The 14,480-nt window shown below is 35.9% G+C and overlaps 1 protein-coding gene across 3 annotated transcripts in view; it reads left to right on the top strand.

Annotated features, from left to right (window-relative positions):
* BANK1 (B cell scaffold protein with ankyrin repeats 1) overlaps window positions 1-14,480 on the top strand; it is a 376,364-nt gene that overhangs the window by 111,852 nt on the left and 250,032 nt on the right. For all 3 annotated transcript variants that reach the window (XM_049885624.1, XM_049885623.1, XM_049885625.1), the window contains one exon: window positions 2,559-2,692. In XM_049885624.1, coding sequence (XP_049741581.1) covers window positions 2,559-2,692 — 134 coding nt within the window. The remainder of the gene's footprint in view (window positions 1-2,558; window positions 2,693-14,480) is intronic.

Raw genomic sequence — 14,480 nt, 5'->3', positions numbered from 1 at the left:
ACAGGTGTAAATTTTAGTTACCATAGTGAACCACCGTTGAAGTAAAATAATGATGAAACAGTACAAAGTGGTGTTTATGAAAAGGCCAATTCAATGAGATACTATTAAAGAAGGCTCCCGACCATGTTAATCCATAAGGAGTCATCCAAGGTCTATATGAAGAACCATTAATTAGATGACGATATAATAGCTACCATGGTGACACAGTGATTAATAGCTATAGCTGCTAACCAAAAAAATTGGCAGTTTGAATCCACCAGCTACTCTTTGGAAACCCAGTGGGGCAGTTCTATTCTATCCTACAGGGTTGCTATGAGTTGGAATCAACTGGATGGCAATGGGTTAGGTTTCTTTTTTTTTTTTTTATTCAATAGATATGAAAATGTATACAGCAAAGGCAATACTTCACAGGGCATCTCTTTGAAGGATTACACTAAAATCAACACTATTATCAACTGGTCTAATCGTAAAGTTTTGAGTTAATAATGACTCAAGACATGAGAAATAAATCAGTTGGGTTTCACATTATATGTTAAAGAAGTTAGAATATTTTAAGTATCCTATATCGAGTCCCCAGGTGGTGCAAATGGTAACACGCTCAGCTGCTAGCTGAAAGGTTGGAGTTTCAAGTCCACCCTGAGGTGCCTCAGAAGGAAGACCTGGTGGTCTGCTTCTGAAAAGGCAGCTATGAAAAACCCTGTGGAGCACAAATCTACCCTGACACACATACGGTCGTCACGAGTCAGAATTGACTCAAAGGCAACTGTTTTTTGTTGTTTTGTTTTGTTTTTAATATGAATGAATTACCAAGCAAATCTTCTCTGCATATAAACCCAAACCAAAGCTTTTGCCGTTGAGTCAATTCCGACTCATAGTGACCCTATAGGACAGAGTAGAACTGCCCCGTAGGGATTCCAAGGAGTGACTGGTGGATTCAAACTACCGACTTTCTGGTTAGCAGCTGAGCCCTTTAACCACTGTGCCACCAGAGCTTCTCTCATCATATACCAAAAAAAAAAAAACCAAACCCAGTGCCATCGAGTCGATTCCGACTCATAGCGACCCTATAGGACAGAGTAGAACTGCCCCATGGAGTTTCCAAAGAGCGCCTGGCGGATTCGAACTGCCGACCTTTTGGTTAGCAGCCGTAGCGCTTAACCACTACACCACCAGGGTTTCAGCACTCATGATTTATTGCCAAACTTTCTTTCAGAAGGTAATTGTCCATGGTAAAATTCCTAACCTGTTTTCTGATAAACTAAATAAATATCCTCTTTCTAAACTGTATGAAATCTACTGAAATTGATTTCATTTGGATCTAGTAACTTCCGAACCCCCTTTACATATGTTCACTGCTAGATAGATATGCTTACCACTTTTATTGTTTGTTGCTGTTTCTCTTAAATTCTGTACCGAATACATACATCTTTGGTAAGAGAATATATACATTTTCAGCACCTGTTTTCTTTGTAATACAAATTAGGTGTCTAACCAAGCAATATGGGAGTAAGAAACTTCAGCTCCTTGACCTAGTTAAGCTTAAATTTGCTTTGTTGCCTTTAAACTTCCCTGAACAATTTTAAATGAGGTCCTCTAAACTCTTCATGAAATAAAGTAAAATTAATACTTAAACCTTAAGAACATTTAAATATTCAAAGTTTCACCAGGTGGCTAAGGCTAGAGCTGGCTTTTGGTCTTATATTTAATGGGTTATTCCAAACCCTAGATGTTTGGGTGATGATTTTCTAAGAGATTTTGGAAAGTATCTACATGACATTCTTTTTTTTTAAGGTGTTTAAGGTTTCTCATACAAAGAAATTTAAAGAGCTAATTTTTGTTTACTTTTGTTACAATAATTTTTCTATTGAAATTATTCTTCGTTGTTATTCTTTCATGGAGAGACCAAAATTCTTAGGTAACTTTAACTCTGTTGGTGTATTATAGTAGAATTCACAATTCAGTGTACCACTCACTGAACAATTTGTTCATAAAAAGGCTTTGGTTGAATGCATGGTATAAATAGGACTTATGTAGCAGGGTATTAAACCTTACCTTCTCAAGGGTATTTCATTGTAATCAATTGAAGAAAAAGTCCTATAATTTCATTTGGCTCTACTCTTTCCAAACATAATTTTGAGACACTTCCTATAATTAATAAGAATTTTCTTCAAATGATTGATAACAAAACTCTAAATTTAATTACTGTACTTTTCTAAATTCTTTTAATGTATTATAAAAAGATGATTACAGATCACACCAAAAAGGAGGTTAGTAAGTAGGGAGAAAGAATTTAGTTTTTTGCTTTAATTTCAATTTTAGCATGCATTCTTATTTTTTCATGGCTTTTCTTTGTTTTCCTCACAATTAAGTCTGAAAGTGTATATTCTGCTTTGTGGTATCTAACTACTAAGAATTAAAATAATTAAGTACTATAGTTTTATAGCTTACTAAAGTTGTTATGAATTCTTAAAGCTTTCCTTCATATTACCTAAGAGATATAATAATGTGACATGTGGGTTATATATCCAGCTCGTAACCCTTGTTTTACGTTTTATAAGATTTTCCTCCTGGCTCTGTCAGTGTAAACGTCTACTGTGATGGAGTCGTTAAGACGACAACTGAAATAAAATACTATACAACAACAAAGGAGATGGCATTTCGAGTGGCAGATCCAGGATATGGAACATGTCAGGTAAGTTGATCTTTCCATGAAGTTAATAATAAAGTAAGCTAAAGAGCTAATGTGGGAGAAAAGAACGCATGCTTTAGTATGAAGTCTAAATGTTGGTTGAATAAGAATGACTTATTGATCAATAGGAATGGAAGAAGCCAACCTATGTGGTACATAGTTGCAGATAAATTAGTTTACTTATGTCAGATCATTCCAGATAATGTCAATCGAAGACAGCCTCTCCATTTCAAAATAGCTTTCTTAATGGGCTGGTTTCAAGGCTGTTACAGAGCAGATAAAGAGAGAAGGATTAAAGAGAACTCTTAAGAAATTAATTTCCTCGTTATCTGGCTCTGGACAGCACAAAATAAAAGGAAAGTGCTTTGGAGTTAAGGAGTCAGACAAAGCAAGAACAACATCAGAAAGGGTGTGTATGGTGTTAATCTAGAAATTGTTATTTTCAAGTGGAAATTTCCAAGCTCAGTAAATGTTTTTCTTTGTTTCATTTACCACAGTTACCTGCTAGTGAAAACTATTGCTTTATATTAGCAAGGTTTATTAGGAATTCCAGAATAGCTAAAACTTTGTGAAATGTATGCAGAGAGGCATTTTGAAGCCCAAGGTTTTCCTCTAATGTAACAAGGTATTATTTAGCAATGATGTGTGGGTGAGGGGTTTCTGATTTCCTCCAAGGGCCCTTGTTTGTGACTTTTTCCTGGGAACACACATGCTGTGAATGCCCTATCCTCAAGGGTTGTAGATGTAATCATTGTACTTTGATTGATCTTAAGCCATTACTTTAATTTCTGCATTATTTATTTATTTATTGTTACCTGGCCCTCTTTCACTGAGAGGATGTTTGCTTAATGTGGAACGGTTATCCTTTATGTGTTTATTGCATCAGGTTTTTAGTGAAATAAACGTCCATTTTTTTTTAGCTCCCTGATAACCAGAATTATAACCTTGCTTAATTGCCTTGCTTTGGGGAAAAAGGGGATGGCAGGGGGGAGTAGAGGCAAAGAAAGGGGTAGCTGAATTAAACATTGTGATCTTCCAGTTTCAAGGGAAAAAAACACCCTATAAGATATGCAACAAAACCAACAGTGATAGTGATGTTGACAGGTTGTCATGAACTCATATGTTGAAACTAGTTTGGAATTGGAAGCTTTGTTTTTTCCTTCATGTGACACATTTTTCTATTAGAGTTCTCCTTTTGAATGACATATTTTAGAACAATAAAAAAAAAATTAATGGAAAAGGTAAAATGTCTTAGAAAAGGACAGAGAGTAAAATACCATTTGTCCAACTCAGGAGTCTGAGAACATTTGACAAAATTGTAATTGTAATTGCAAAGCAAGAACAAAAGTAATAACGTGTGCTTAAAATGCAGATGGTTTTGTTTTCTTCTGACAAGACTACCTTGTCTTCTACTTTAAAATTTTTACTCATAACAAAAATATTAATAAAAGTAATATATTGAATTATTAGTACTCGGTCACCATAGAGAAATCATGAGAAATCTGTGTTTTTCTCTCAATAATCCTAGAGTTTATAAAAGAATTTCTCTTATCATTTAAAAGCTTTTGGGCATATAGCAAAATGACTACTCTGTGAATTTGAGAAAATAACTGGTAATGAGAAATCTGGGTTTGTTGTTTTATTTTTAATGACATCCGTGAGGTCTTAGAACACTTTCCTTGAGCTGGCTTAATTGTCTAACCGCTTCCTAAATTATTTAAACTTTTTTGGATAGATATTCAATACTAACACATAGCATCATAAAGGTACAATTTCTAGAATATCACCTAAAACAGTAAATTTAAGAGAGATTCAAGTGGAAAAAAAAAAAATCTAAAGCCCAATTTGGGAGGATTATTAGAATTCAAGTACTAGCAATAAGAATACTACTAAATTCTATTTAACTGAAATAATTAAAACCTTTGAGACTTTCATCCTATTTACAAAAGTGTCTTGGGGCAACTAAAGTTAACTTCGTATAGGAACAGCAAAATACACTATAAAAACAAAATTAGGGCGAAATGCTAAAAGAGTATAGCAAGTTTATTGATTAAAGCATTAGGATTCTATTCAGTAAAAGTTTTTGAAATGCTCCTGGTGCCAAATCAGTCTTCTTAGTTACATTTCTTATTAGCAAAAGGTGTTTTTTGTATTGTTTCACATATTTATCAATTTGCATTTTTTATATTCTACATATGAAATCTTATTTTCATCTTCATTTGAGGTGCACTTAATTTCCAGGTTCTTAAAATCATATGTATTATTCAATCTCTGGTTTGCTGCCTGCACATATTTAATACAAAGTGTAAAGCCAGATAGGGATGGGAGTAAGGAAAGGTACTACCTACTTATAAACTCTTATTTCACAAGAATTCCCCAGTGTGCTTTTCTCTGCTGTTAATAGTTGCTGTAAGGTTAGATTCTTCATTAAGTTAAAGCTTAGGTGTGAGCAGTTATCTTCCTTAAAGAATTCTTCAGGAGATCCTTCCTACTGAGACATACAGGAGTTCCCCCAACCTAGGGTGCCAGTTTTATTAAGTTTCTTTTTTAGGTCCTTGTTTTCTTGAAAAGGCTGATGGAAGTCTTTCACTTTTCATCAGCAACTATTGATAAGAGGTACAAAAGCATCTAATCTCTAAGCCCTGCATACCATAACACCAGCATTACATAAGACATTCCCTTGCTATAGACTTTCAGTGGCCTATTGGATAAGGTTCTAATTCCTTTTAAGGCCACACAAGACTGTAGGGCCTCAAATCTTGCCAGAATTAATTTCTACCACAGCATCCCCACCATATCATCTTCTCTCTCTTTTTTAATATTAAGTGAAATTCACATAACATAAAATCAACCATTTTAAAGCATACATACAGTTCAGTGACATTAATATATTCGGAATCCTTGGGTGGTACGGTTAGCACGCTCAGCTGCTAACTGAAAAGTTGGAGGCTTGAGTCCACCCAGAGGTGCCTCAGAAGATAGGCTTGGCAATCTGCTTCTGAAAAATCAGCCAACCAAAACCTGTGGAGCACAGTTGTACTCTGACACACATGGGATTGCCATGAGTCAGAACTGACTCGATGTTAACTGGCGGTGGCAGTAATATATTCACATTACTGTGCAACCGTTACCTTTATCCAGTTCCAAAACATCTTTTACCACCCCAGAAGAAACCCTTGTACTGATTAAGCACTCAGCCCCTGTCTCCCCTCCTCTCAGGCCCTGGCTGCCACCAATCTGCTTTTTGTTTCTCTGAATTTACCTATTCTGAATATTTTGTATAAATGACGTAATGCAGCGTGTGACCTTTTATGGTGACGTCCTTCGCTTAGTGTAATGTGTTCCGGGTTCATCCATGTTGTGGCATGCAGAAGTACTTCATTCCCTTGTATGGCTGACTAATATTCCGTTGTATTAATACGCCACATCTTGTTCATTTGTCTGTTGGAATTTGAGTTGTTTCTACCGTTTGGCTATTGTGAATAGTGCTGCTATGAACATTGTACAAGTATGTGTTGAGTACCAGTTTTTAATTCTAGGTCATGTGGTAATTCTATGTTTAACCTTTTGAGTAACTTTCAAACTGCTTTCTCCAGGGGCTGCACTATTTTACATTCCTGCCAGCATTGTACAGGTTTTCTCATTTTTCCATATCCTTGCCAACACTTGTTAGTTTCTGTTTGTGTTTTGTCTTTTTTATTATAGCCATTCTAGTGGGTATGAAGTGCTATCTATTGTGTTTGTCATCATGTTTTTTTAATTCTATGATTCGTATGTTCTAGTCACCTAGAATTGCTAATTCTTTTAAAATACATTATGCTATCTCAAATTCCACAGTGTTATTCATCTTTGCACACTCAGTATCTTTCACATGGTTATTTCCAAGTGTATGGGATGCAACTAACATTTATTGAATGAGAAAAAAATAGAAAAATACTGGTACTTTCTTCTTTTTAATGTTATTTGAATAAATAAGTGAAAATTATAGTATAGGCATATAAATTATGAGATGAAAAAGGAATGAAAACGTCCTCTTAAAATTACTTTTATTTATCAAAGTGGTACATAAACCTGATGATTGTAATAGTAAGAAACTCTCAAAAGGACATAATACTAGAAACATGTTCTGTGAAATTTTCTTCATGTTATACATCAGCAGTGAACTATACTTAAGTATACTTCTTTAGTGACATTTAGCATCCATGCGATTCCAGCCTTGCCTTTCTTTTGAAATATTAAGGACATGTTTACTATTCAAAAATGCCTGAAATCTTACCTCTCTCTCAAAAGGCTGCAAATTCTCTGTTAGACTGCATGGCATAGAAGAATTAGTTCTGGATAGGGTTAGGAAGGAGTTAGATTTTTTTTTTTTTTTACCAAGCAATCACTTCACAGGAACTCAGTTTCCTTAGTGCTCAAGGAATTCCAAGAAACTTTATACTCAAATATTCTATAATTGTTCACTGGAAAAAAAATCCTTACTTAGATTGGGGATTATAACCATTCTCCATTAAAGAGGATTGACTTGCAAGTATGTGGGCTCTCCATGTTCCCTTTACTTCAATGTTTGTTAGTGCTTCTCTCTAACTCTTCGTCCAGAGAAGAAGCGTGATTTGAGTTTCATGTCTCTTCTATCAGTTGCATTACTTGTTTCATATTTCTGATGAAAAACTTGAGATGATTAGAGAATGAATACTCAGAAGAAATGTAATTTGGAAATTTATTTCTGGATTCATTTATTCATATCGTTTGTGTCAATTATTAGAATGGACCAATAACAATAAGGTATACCTCTTGAAGCTTGTATTTTACTGATAAAATAATTGACACTTGTTGTTAGCTTCCATCGAGTCAGACCCTGCCTCATGGTGAGCTGTGCATAAGATCAGACTAGAGTGAACCATAGAGTTTTCACTGGCTAATTTTCAGAAGTAGAGGTTGCTGTGAGTTGGAATCGACTTGATGGCAACGGGTTTTTGGTTTGTTTTCTTCCTAGTCTCTCTTAGCCTGGAAGTTCCACTGAAACCGGTTTAGCAACACACGTCTCCTACCACAGAGCCTTTGCATATGCTCTTCTCGCTAACTGAAACATTTTTCCAGTCCAATCGTTCACTCCCACCTTCACCTAGTAAATTTTCATTAATCTTCCAAATTTTAGCTTCCTCATCTCTTCCTCTTTGAAGACTTCCTTAACCTCATATATCTCCCCATGTATCCTTCTTGTAACATTAATCACATTCTAACTTGAAAGGTTTTTTTTTTTTTTTAATTATTATTATTGATATCTGCTTCTCATTTGAATGCAAGGCCAATAAGGGCAGAGAAACTATTTTTCCCCATTTGATCTTCAGGACCAAGTACAATGCCCAGCACATAGATGATCAATAAATATTTGTTAAGTGAATAAATGGGAGAATAAGCAGATTTTATACTTTAAATTTCGCACCTAACCTCATTTTGTACATCTATCAGAGCCACTTGTTCTGGGACCAACAGCTTCTTGATAGCATAGGCACAGCCCTTCTTGAGGAAGTTATAGGACTATTAACTAAAGCAGCCCTGCTTCTGACAGAAGCCGAAAGGACAAGGCAAAGAAGGGAAGGATAACCAAAGGAAAGGATGGTATGAATATAAAACAATGTCTGATTCTGCTGTACAGCTTATAAACTACTTCCTGAAACAACCCAAAAAATAATTACAAAAATGTTCCAATAAATCGTGCCACCATTTAGAGAAGTCTTTTTGGAAAGACATTTCTTTGACTATGTTAGTGCTATAATTTATTACATACTTGACAGTAAGTTGTTACAAAATGCTTGCTAAAGGGAGCTGAGGGTGAGGAAAGGCATGGTTTTTACGATTGCCGTATTTAACACCGACAATAGACTTGCAGCTTTTTTTTTTTTTCTGTTGGTTTTCTTTCATGTCATTAAATATTTCCATTAGTGAGTCTGTTCAAGTTTGGTAAAATGAAGCTTTGAGACTTCCTGACGTTATGAATTAGCAATATAATAACGGAGGTCAAGTTGAAAAATTCAGCACAAAGAATCAAATCAGCGGTCTAGAAGAGTTTTTTTTTTAAAGTTTTTATTGGAATTCTTTTCCTAAATTATATTATGCGTTTTGCACGATTGATGGAGATGGCAGAAAGTTAGTTGTCTCTCAGTATTTCTTTTTTGTTTCTTGCACGATAATATAACTTTTATCTGCAAACATGGCTGCCCAGTTAAAATTGCATTTTCTGACTTTCTTGCAGTGATGCGCGTATACGACTAAGTAATAGCCAATGCCGTCAGTGGAAGTGATCTGTGTAACTTTCAGATCCTGGTTCCCCCCCCCCCTTTTGGCTGGCTGGAACGCAGACTCCAGAGTGATGAATGAACTGTCTTGTACCATGAAGACAATGCTAGAAGGAGCCTGGATCCCTAAAACCAGGGAGCTTTATATCGGCCCTGGCCTGCCTCCTTCTAGGCTTCCTTTAAGCCACTGTCATTTTGAGCCTCTGTGTTAAAATAGCCAAACTTCCATTCTAACTAATTAGAACATAGGTGTTATTAGCCGTTATTTAAGAATTTAGAAAGAAAATGTGAGCTAATGTGTTTGTGGAACCAGAGGACAAGCCATTTCTGGAAGACAGCTGTGCCAGGAGGGCTCTTTAGACATGGGCACTTTCCTCTCAGTCACAGTGTATTACATTTCGTGGGTTGTTATATGTCTAAGAGCTCACATCACAGTGTTTGGAGAAGAGGGAATTAACATTTACTGGAGATCTGACATATATTTACTCACTTAGATCCCCTAATAATTCTGTCCGGTAAGTATCATTAAGGCCATATAGCTAACGAGCCCTGAGCAGGCATTTAAACATGTTTCTCAGATCTCAAAACTCGTTTTCTTCTCATTATAATGTAATTTTCATGTAATTTAAAGAGATTCTACAGCTATATGGAATATCTAATAAATAATACATCTAAAATCATTTAAAAGAAGTCAAATTATCTTGAGCTTTATATTCTGACCTTTATTTTTGCATAGGTACCAACGCCAAGAAATGACTCACTCAAAACTGAGAAAACTTAATATGACAAAGGAAAATATCTCTTTTTTTCGTAGACATTTTTACTTGCTTAGATTATTCTTTTTATTTAACTGCTTGGAGTTGAGTACCCATAAAATTAAAAAAAAAAAAAAAAGGAGGAGGGGCTTTGCATAAAACAAGAAAGTACTTGTTTTGCTCTCTTACCTATCATTTGTTTTACAAGCTGCGGTAGGAAACTTTGTTTAAGATACGTTATGTAAACTATTTCTCAGATTTCCTTTTAAATGGCGATTTTGGCTCTCTTTCCCAGCAGGCATTATGAACAATGAACCAAATGCAATGGCTTTCCTTTCTTTTACTTAGTGAAACTTGAACAATGTAGCAATGTATTAGAGCAAGAAGAACCAGGCTGTTCTCAGCTCAGCCTCTGACTTTGCTTTTAGATACCTGAAGGTACAAAGTGAAAGGCCACAAATATTTAATGAATTTTGACTCCTATTGTGAATATTTCAAAATCCTCCTATGGTCATTTCACTGAAATTATTTCTCCTGTTGCTCAAAACTCTTGTTCATGGCTATCTTTCTTTACCCAACCCTCCCGCTTTGTCTTAATATTCTGTAGCAGATCTTAACAGATTTCTTCACCAAACTTTAATGCTTTAACCCCTTTCCCATTGTTTATGTTTACTACTGAGGCTGGGAAAGCGAGATTCTTACATTTTTTAACCACCCTTGCAGCTAGAGGTAGCGATGTGAGACAGTTTTGGCCAAATGAGACATAATGAGACACCTTTGGAGTTACTGCTTTTCTAATTACAAAAGAGAAAGAAAAAAAGAAGATAGTAAAAGAAAATAAACCTGGGTGGCACTAAACCCCTTTCTCACTCCCCCATTTTGTAATGCCTCTTTCCTCCTTTCTGACTAAACATTAACATGATATTTAGAAGCACAATGGCCAACTTGAAAACATGGGACCTATATTTCTTCTTCACGTTACTCGAATATCCCCATCCCCCTGCAGTCAAGTCCATTTCAACTCATGGCAGTCACAGGTGTTTCAGATTAGAACTGTGCTCCATTGGGTTTGTAATGGCTATAATGTATGGGAGCAGATCAGCAGGCCTTTCTTGTGCAGTGCCCCTGAGTGGATTCGAACCACAAACTTTTCAGTAAGTAGCTGAATGCAAACTGTTTGTACCACTCAGGGACCTTCCTCAAATATTAGTTCATATTTACTCTTCCCTCCATGGTTCGGATGTAGTGTGATACGTAACGTGTTTAAAGTGTGAAAGCATAAGATAAAAGCCCTATTTACCACTTATTAGCTGTGTGATTTTGGGTGTTAAAAAATGTTTTTGTGTCATGGTTATCGTATGTATAAAAACAGACATTAAAAAATCTAAGTTGTAGAGATGTAAAAAATAGATATAAATTAAATATAACCTAGCACATTGTACATGCTCAACATGTGGTTATTGCTGTTGTTGTTCGGTGCTGTTGAGTAGATTCCAATTCATAGTGACCCTACTGGACAGATTAGAACTGTCCGCATGGGATTTCCTAAGCGGTAATCTTCACTGCAGATGGCCAAGTCTTTCTCCCATGGAGCCACTGGTAGGTTCGAACTGCCTACCTTTTGGGTAGCAGGGAGTGCTTAACCATTGTGGCACCAGGATTCCTTCTGTGATCATTATTACTTCTTAAAGACTCTGAGACTGCTTCATTGTGTAGACTTATCATATCTGTTTGCATATTACCCTAAACATCTGGAGTATTTCCCAACTGCCTGTACCACGTGATATGGCCCTAAAATCCTCTTAAGGACAGTCTCTCAACACCATCATGCCCACCACCCACTGCCGTTGAGTCAATTCTGACTCATAGTGACACTATAGGACAGAGTAGAACTGCCCGCGTAGGGTTTCTAAGGCTGTAAATCTTTACAGAGGCAGACTGCCTTATCTTTCTCCCGCAGATGGCTGGTGGGTTCGAACCACAGACCTTCCGGTTAGCAGCCGAGCGCTTTAACCACTGCACCACCAGGGTACCTTACCATCATGCCCAAACAGTGTTTATTGCCCTTTTCCAAGAAAGAAGCAAATCAGACATTAAACAGTTGCTGCTACGATAGCTTTTCATCAAGGAAATCTGATTTCTATAATGAATATTTTGGTTTTTGATAATTAAACTTTTTTTTATTTTGAAATCATTGTAGATTCACATGCAACTTTAAGAAATAACAGAGAGATCCCATGTACCCTTTATCCAGATCTCCCAGTGGTAACGTCTTATAAAACTATAGTTCAATGTCACAGTCAGGATATTGATATTGATAACAGTCAAGATACAGGACATCTCCATCACCACCCTCGTGTTGCCACATCCACCTCCTTTCCCTTCACCCCCTCCAAAATCCCTGGCACTGACTAATTTGTTCTAATTTGTATAATTTTGTCATTTCAAGAATGTTGTATTAATGAGATCATGCAGTATGTAAACTTTTAGGGCTGGCTTTTTAAATTTTCCATTCAGTTTAATCCACTGGAGATTCATCAAGGTTTGTGCATTTATCGATAGTTTATTCCTTTTTATTGATGAATAGTATTCCATGATATGGATGGACCACAGATTTTTTAACCAATCACCTGTTCAAGGACATGTGAATGGTTTCCAGTTTGGGGCTATTTATTATGAATAAATCTGCTATAAATATTCATGTACAGGTTTTTATGTGTCTTAAATTTTCATTACTCTGGGATAAATGCTCAAGGATGCTACTACTGCGTTGTGGGGTAGTTATATATTAGATTTTCAATAAGCTTCCAAACTGTTCTCCAGAGTGGCTGTACATTTTACATTCCCACCAGCAACGCATGAGTGATCCATTTTCTCGGCATCCTTGTCAACATTTGATGCTATTTTTTATGTTCACCGTTCTGATAAATGTGTAATGATATCACATTGTGGTTTTAATTTGTAATTCTGTGATAATAATGTTGAACATCTTTTTGTGTGCTCATTTGACATCTATGTATCTTCTTTAGTGAAATGTCTCTTCATACCTTTTGCCCATTTTCTAATTGAATATATATATATATATTTTACTGTTGAGTTTTGAAAGTTCTTTATATATTCTAAATACCAGTCCTTTGTTGGATATATGGTTTGCGGATACTTTCTCCCATTACATAGCTTTTCTTTTTAGTCTCTTAACAAGGTATTTCGCAGAGTAAATCTTAATTTTGATAAAGCCCTATTTATCAATTTTTCTTTTTGCTGTAAAATCTGAGAACTCTTTTCCTACCCCTCTATCCGCAAATCTGTTTTAGAAGAAGTACAGCCAGAATGTTCATTAGAAGCAAGAAGGGTGAGACTTCGTCTCACATTCATTGGGCATGTTATCAGGAGGCCCAGGCCCTGGAGAAGGACAACATGCTTGCTAAAGTAGGGGGTCAGCAAGAAAGAGGAAGACCTCAACGAGATGGATTGACACAATGGCTGCAACAATGGGCCAAAGCATAACAACAACTGTGAGGATGATGCAGGACCAGGCAGGGTACATAGGGTCGCTATGAGTTGGAACTGACTCTCCGGCATCTAACATAACAACTATAGCCAAGATTTCGCTTGTTTTCTTTTCTCTAAAAGTTTTATAATTTTATGTCTTACATTTAAGTCCCTGTTTGACTTTGAGCTGATTTTGGTATAAGGTGTGAAACTTGAGGTTCAACCCTCCGTTGTCTAATTGTCCCAGCACCATTTGTTCAAAAGTCTATCTTTCCTTCATTGAATTGCTTTTCCAAGTTTGTCAATAAGTCAGTTGGGTGTATTTCCCTGCATCTGTTTCTGGGCTTTCTATTCTGTTTCATTTATCTATATGCCTCTCTCTAGGCCAATATCACACAGTCTTGATTACTGTGGCTATACAGTAAGCCTTGAAATTGGGTACAATGGTTCCTCCAATTTTCTTATTTTTTTCAAAATTGCTTCAGCTATTCTGTTTCCTTTGACTTTCCATATAAATTTTAGAACAATCTTAACTATGTCTACAAAAAATTTTGCTGGGATTTTGATAGCAATTGCATTAAACCTGTATATCTGTTAGGGCAAATTGACATCTTTACTATGTTGAGTCTTCCAAACCATGAACATGGTGTGCCTCTCCACTTATTTAGATCTTCTTTGGTTTCTTTTATTGGCATCGTGTAGTTTTCAGCATACAAGTCCTGTTTTGTTAGATTTACACATATTTTATTTTATTTTTCTAGCTGTTATGAATGGTATTGGATTTTTAATTTTGGTGTCAATGTGTTTATTGCTAGTTTATCAAACTGATTTTTTTTTTAATATTTGTCTTGTACCCTGTGAACTTGTTGAACTCACTTTTGAGTTCTAAGAGTTTCTTTTTAGATTTTTTTGGATTTTCTACATAGAATATCATGTCATCTGTAAATGTTGTTTTTAGTTACCGTTGAGTCAGTCCTAGCTCATGGTGACCTTATATGTAACAGAACAAAACATTGCCTGGTCCTGCGCCATCCTCACAATATTTCATATGTTTTAGCTCGTTGTTGCAGCTACTGTATCAATCCATCTCATAGACTGTTTCCTTGTTTTTTTTTTTTTTCTGACCAAACATATCTTTTTCTAGTGATTGGCCTTTCCTGATGGCGTACCCAAACTAAGCAAGATTACCATCCTTGCTTCTAAGGAAGGTTCTGGCTGTACTTCCTTCAAGACAGATTTGTTAGT

The sequence above is a fragment of the Elephas maximus genome, chromosome 5 (genome assembly GCF_024166365.1).
Source record: "Elephas maximus indicus isolate mEleMax1 chromosome 5, mEleMax1 primary haplotype, whole genome shotgun sequence".
In the NCBI taxonomy this organism is placed as follows: Eukaryota; Metazoa; Chordata; class Mammalia; order Proboscidea; family Elephantidae; genus Elephas; species Elephas maximus.
The sequence above is the reverse complement of the archived record's forward strand: the minus strand, read 5'-3'. Positions and strand labels throughout refer to the sequence as shown.